Source organism: Rhamphochromis longiceps, linkage group LG20 (assembly GCF_057381845.1).
Source record: "Rhamphochromis longiceps isolate RC_006_pf linkage group LG20, R_longiceps_female_GT1.1, whole genome shotgun sequence".
Taxonomy (NCBI): Eukaryota; Metazoa; Chordata; class Actinopteri; order Cichliformes; family Cichlidae; genus Rhamphochromis; species Rhamphochromis longiceps.
The window spans coordinates 26441258-26446078 of record NC_140576.1 but is presented as its reverse complement, the minus strand read 5'-3'; the positions used below and the strand labels follow the sequence as shown (position 1 = coordinate 26446078).

The 4821-nt window shown below is 38.0% G+C and overlaps 1 protein-coding gene across 1 annotated transcript; it reads right to left on the bottom strand.

The window, feature by feature from the left end:
- Positions 1 to 641: 641 nt before the first annotated feature.
- Positions 642 to 3421, bottom strand: LOC146645465 (cytosolic sulfotransferase 3-like). Its single transcript, XM_085393246.1, has 7 exons — positions 3176 to 3421; positions 2722 to 2850; positions 2328 to 2428; positions 2120 to 2246; positions 1926 to 2023; positions 1475 to 1649; positions 642 to 1355 (listed from the first exon to the last, which is right to left on the bottom strand). Exons 1-7 carry the CDS (start codon positions 3312 to 3314, stop codon positions 1243 to 1245), a joined length of 882 nt encoding a protein of 293 aa, XP_085249372.1. The 5' UTR covers positions 3315 to 3421; the 3' UTR covers positions 642 to 1242.
- Between the last annotated feature and the right edge of the window lie 1400 nt (positions 3422 to 4821).

Here is a 4821-nt window from a genome sequence, read left to right as displayed (position 1 = left end):
AGCCCCGCAGTTCCAGCCTTAGCGGTCTTTGAGTATGCGGGCCTTGTGGACCGTTAAGGCTGCGTACTTTAAGGCTGCAGACCCTGAATTGGGATACAGCCATAGTAGTCGTGGTAAGCCAATCACATGACCACTTCAAGATGACAAAGCAACAAGGTGATATATACCAGTTTTTAAATTGTGTTGATAGGCCACGTGAAACCAGAGTCATATACACCTTGTAACACCTTGTGGTTCATCACATGAACTGTCATTTTATTTTAATTTGTATACTGGTTCTGACATTTTCCTTCCCCAAAAGGAAGGATACCCATTGGTCTATTTCTCTTTAAAAGTCTTGTTGACATTAATAAGTACTCTTCAAATAAAAAAAAATGGATTTCATAAAAAAAAGTATTACACTCTCAACAAAACCTATTGCAAAAATATTTTTAATTACAAATAAAAAAAATTATAAATCTTTTAGAAACTGCAATTTCAATGGATTCAATAATCTAAATACAAATATAGCTTTCTTTCTAAAATTTAAAATGAAGTTTTCACTAAATATTCTTCAGTGATAAAACAACTGTGTCCAGTTGAATTGAATCAATGTTTTGAGGTTAAAGAAAGAGTTATTAGATGTTAAAATACTCCCTAATGCTGAGGGAAAGTAAAGGTCCTTCCAATGTATTTGTAAAACTGACCCTTTTCATGAGTATTAGTGCCCTAACGAATTTTTACATCATTCCCTGAACACCTAGACTTTTGTTTGTTGTTTGCCTTTTTAATTTCTCCTATTTGAGTTTAGTTGGATCTTGTAAGAATAAAACTATGAATCGCCTTTAAACAGAAAGTGGTTTTAAAAAGGTGTGCTGATATGAGGATAATGGGTTAACTTTACAGCATACCACAAAGTTGCCATTATTTAACAAAGTTTAAAACATGTTACTGAGCAGAATGAAGGTGCAGAAAAGCCAAAAGTATAATATCCATATACGATAACACATGGTGTCAGACAAATCATACCTGACCATCATTTTTTAAAGAATGGAAGCTATCATATATAAGTTGGTACTGTTTCTGGAAATTGTTCTGTCGAATTTATCATTTCTGCAGGACAGCTCAGGGTTGTGAACTCTGCCACAGCTCTCTATCACCTACCTGAAATTTAGTTTGTTTAAATTTCATATCAAATTTGGCTTATTTCTTAACTATTGAATCACATATCAGTGCAGAGTTCCATCACACCCAGCTGGGGATCTAAATTTCATAACGAAACTTTAGATCAGGATTCTTCATTTTCTGCTTGTAGTCTTCATCAAACTGTTCATTCTGGGCCACAGTGAAGTGGTTCTTCCAGTCACCAACTTTTCCTGAAGAAACAGAGAAAATAATTCAGGTTATTTGATCAACCTATTCATAAATGCAGTACACAGTTCTCAGAAGAAACACAGAGGGGAACAAAACAACTTTTAGGTTTAGACATTTATACCTTTTCTCATGAAAGGAGATATAGTCTGGTTCATTGAATCGAAGGTGGAGTAGTTGGTCATTTTATTTTGTTTCATATTGTCAAAAGTCACGCTGGCTTTGACTCTTTCCTTCTCTTCAGGTGATGGAGACAAATTAAGGAAGGAACACAGTCGGTCTATTTCTCGTCCACAGTCCTGTGTGAAGTGTTATTTTATATTTCATTTATATGTTCTTCAAAGAAAATGATACAAAGGCAAAGAATTTGAAGTTAAAATAACAACTGCATAATGTTTCTTTTGGTAAACATAGAAAGCGAGTCCCACAGACTAGAACACCAGACGAAGGCTAAGTATTTCCTAAAAGCTATTTAATCTTTCAGCAAGGGCAACGTGTTTATTAACAAACTCAAGACACTTTTTAATGTAATGAGCTTTGTTGTAAAGGGCATTCTTTAGCACAGCTCATGATACCTCAATCAAATCTTCATAGAACATGTAGTGAAAATTTGAATAAGTCTGCTTCTTCTCACACCAGCCGTTCACATGGTCATACCACGATCCAAAAACCACTACAAACACACAACAAAACACAACAGAGTGTTTACATGAGAAATAAAATGAAAACAATGTCTCTTCTTTCTACAGTAAAACTAAACTGAACTCACTCTTCCCCTCCATGAAGTTCTGCAGGAAGGTGCTCCATTTCCCCGGTTCTGGCAGGGCACTGTCCATGCGTTCAAAATGGAAGTAGGACACTGCATTGTCTTTTGCATTGCGGGCCACGTGGACTACCTGCAGAACCAGACAACAACAAGTTCTAATCTGTTTCATAAATCCCATGTCTCTATGGTTACAGGTATATATGCATTTTACCCTGCAGCGCTGCTCCCAGAAGGACTTTGGTACAAACTGGACTGGTAGATGAGTTTTAATGAGACGAGGAGTGGTGGGAAGTTTGTCTGCCAAGTCTGTACCTGTAAGGTAAGAATGATTGGTTTGCCCCTAATAAGTTGGACTTTTCTAGATGTCAGAGGTCAACATGGCTAAAAGGCCAACATTTTAAGGCACTTTCGAGTGAGTTTGCAAACAATTTTGAGTGTCTAATAACCAAATAGATTTGAAAAATAACCAAATATCAAGCAAAAAAAAATTATATCACTCTGTTTAGACAACAGTGAATGTGAAACACACTGAGGTTGCATTTTAGCAGCTGCTGTTTCAACATGTGACACACAAAAAATTTCTGCAATCAGAACTGATCTGAGACCTTTGGGCATAGGGGGTTCGCATCTCTCCAGGAAGGGTACTCTGTCATGAAGAGGGATGGAAGTCTGACGGTCTTGACCCATGTGCGCAAAATACAGAAGATCTAGGATGTAGGAGACCCATGTGGTTCCTGAGGTTGAAAGAGATAAAACCATGCTGTTCAGTGGGAAATATAGCAATCCATGAAATTATTTATTTAAAAAAAATACTATAGTAACTAGCTCCACACAACCCTTGTACATGCCCTTAAGCTTTATTTATGTAGTGCCTTTCAGCACAACATTTAGCTCAAAGGTTTTTTAAAGCCAATAAAACACACAGAGAGATAAAGAGAGTCTAAAATAATTTCCAAGGCTTTGATTTGAGTTTAAATCAGTTTACTTTCACATGTCTTCACTTTCTTATGTTCACCCAGGCTGGCACAATTCTGTCTACTAAGGTTAAATTAACCTTACCTGCTTTAGGGTACGTAGCAATAAGAATATCATCTGGTCTTGCTTTGAAGTTCTGTATGTTGTCCCAGTTTTCTGTAAAGTCTGTGATCATGCCAACTCCATGGAAGTCAAACAGTTCTGGTCGAGGTCGCACCTCCATCTCTTGACTTTTTTTTATTATTAGAATAACTGCCTGAGTTTTTATTCCACACTTTAGAGTATCTTTCTCCCATATGATGTAATTTTTTTGTCTGCTTTACTGTTTTATTCTCTGCTCCTCCTTGACATCAGAAATGAGTAACCTTCAGTAATTACACCCTCAGTGCACTTTGCTTCTGAAGGTTGTGTTACTGATTAATGATTAGTCAAAGTGTAACCAATATGTCCACTCACCAAGAAATAATTAAAAAAAAATATTGATAACAACAGATAACAGGGTCTGATTTAGGGTCTGATGGCAGTTTACCATCGGTGTCCAATACCTCAAAGTAGAGCTTCCCAAGGTGTGGGGCCCGCCCCCTGGGCATGGTATGAAAAGGGAAAAAAAAAGATTGTTTGGACACTGCTAGCATAGCATGAAAGGTTTTTGACGGGGCTCCCACACTAACGCAAAGCAGGAGATGAAGCATCGCTGAATATGTTTCCAAGCAAAGTTCATTCTAAGCCAAAGACTAGAAAATATGGTGAAGCATGTCTTCCCTTTGGCTCCACCTGCACAAGTGCCAAGGTAGGTCTTATTACTACATTATTATATACAGAATTATACAGTGGAATAATAAACACTCCAAATACCTTAATTTTACGTGTACACGTTGTGCTTTTATTGTAAAACCTGATGATCAATGCATGGAAGCCAAAAGCACAGTGAGGGGCTGTATTGTCAATTTATTTCTGCACTTGAGCTCAAGATTGCAAACTTTGTTCTCGAAAAGAAAGTTATTCCAAGCCAAACATAAACAGCAAACTATGACCAAGTGTCATCGTGGCTCCAGCCTTAAGTAGACCGCCTGATTGATTGATTGATTGATTGATTGGTAATTTATTTCAACATGTGAACTGATAGAGTTGTATTGTTGATTGTCATTTATGCTTAGAAACATTTACTCATTTATGCTTAGAAATATTTAACCATAGATGCTTAGAAGTGTATAATTAATTGTGTAGTGATAAGTTGTGTGATCTTTAACAGGCTACAGAGGCTTGGTGTGCATTCCTGGAATGCACACCTGCATCTTGGGGGCATGGGAAAAGTTTGCATCTTGCCTTATAGTTTTATGGTAGGATTAACGTAGTTACATTTGTTCTAGTCTAAGTGCTTTTCTGTTTAGATGAACTGCTGGACTTCCTTACCGGGGGGGTCTAGTCTACCCTCTTCCTAACCAAGGATGTTTGCTTGTGTGCTTTTATGACCCTTTGATCAGCAGTACCCCCCCCCCCCCCCCCCCCCACACACACACACACACACACACACACACACACACACACACACGGTACTCTTTGTGTGTATGTAGACGTCGTATGTTAATGACCCTATGCATATTCATGTAACCTCAATAAAAGGATAGTGTACGGGAGAACGGACGAGAGCTACTGGGGTCAAGCGAAGGGACGGCGCTCTGTCCAGTCTCTCCCGTGCACGAGTACCATGAAGAAGTTTGCCTACTTGC

Bases quoted from the DNA above. Each gene is read 5' to 3' on its own strand.
- LOC146645465 (XM_085393246.1), bottom strand. From the start codon at position 3,314: ATGGAGGTGCGACCTCGACCAGAACTGTTTGACTTCCATGGAGTTGGC. The intron at 2,851-3,175 runs GTAAGGTTAATT...TTTCAACCTCAG, and splicing joins TGCTACGTACCCTAAAGCAG to GAACCACATGGGTCTCCTAC. The intron at 1,356-1,474 runs GTATAAATGTCT...CTGTTTCTTCAG, and splicing joins ATCTCCTTTCATGAGAAAAG to GAAAAGTTGGTGACTGGAAG.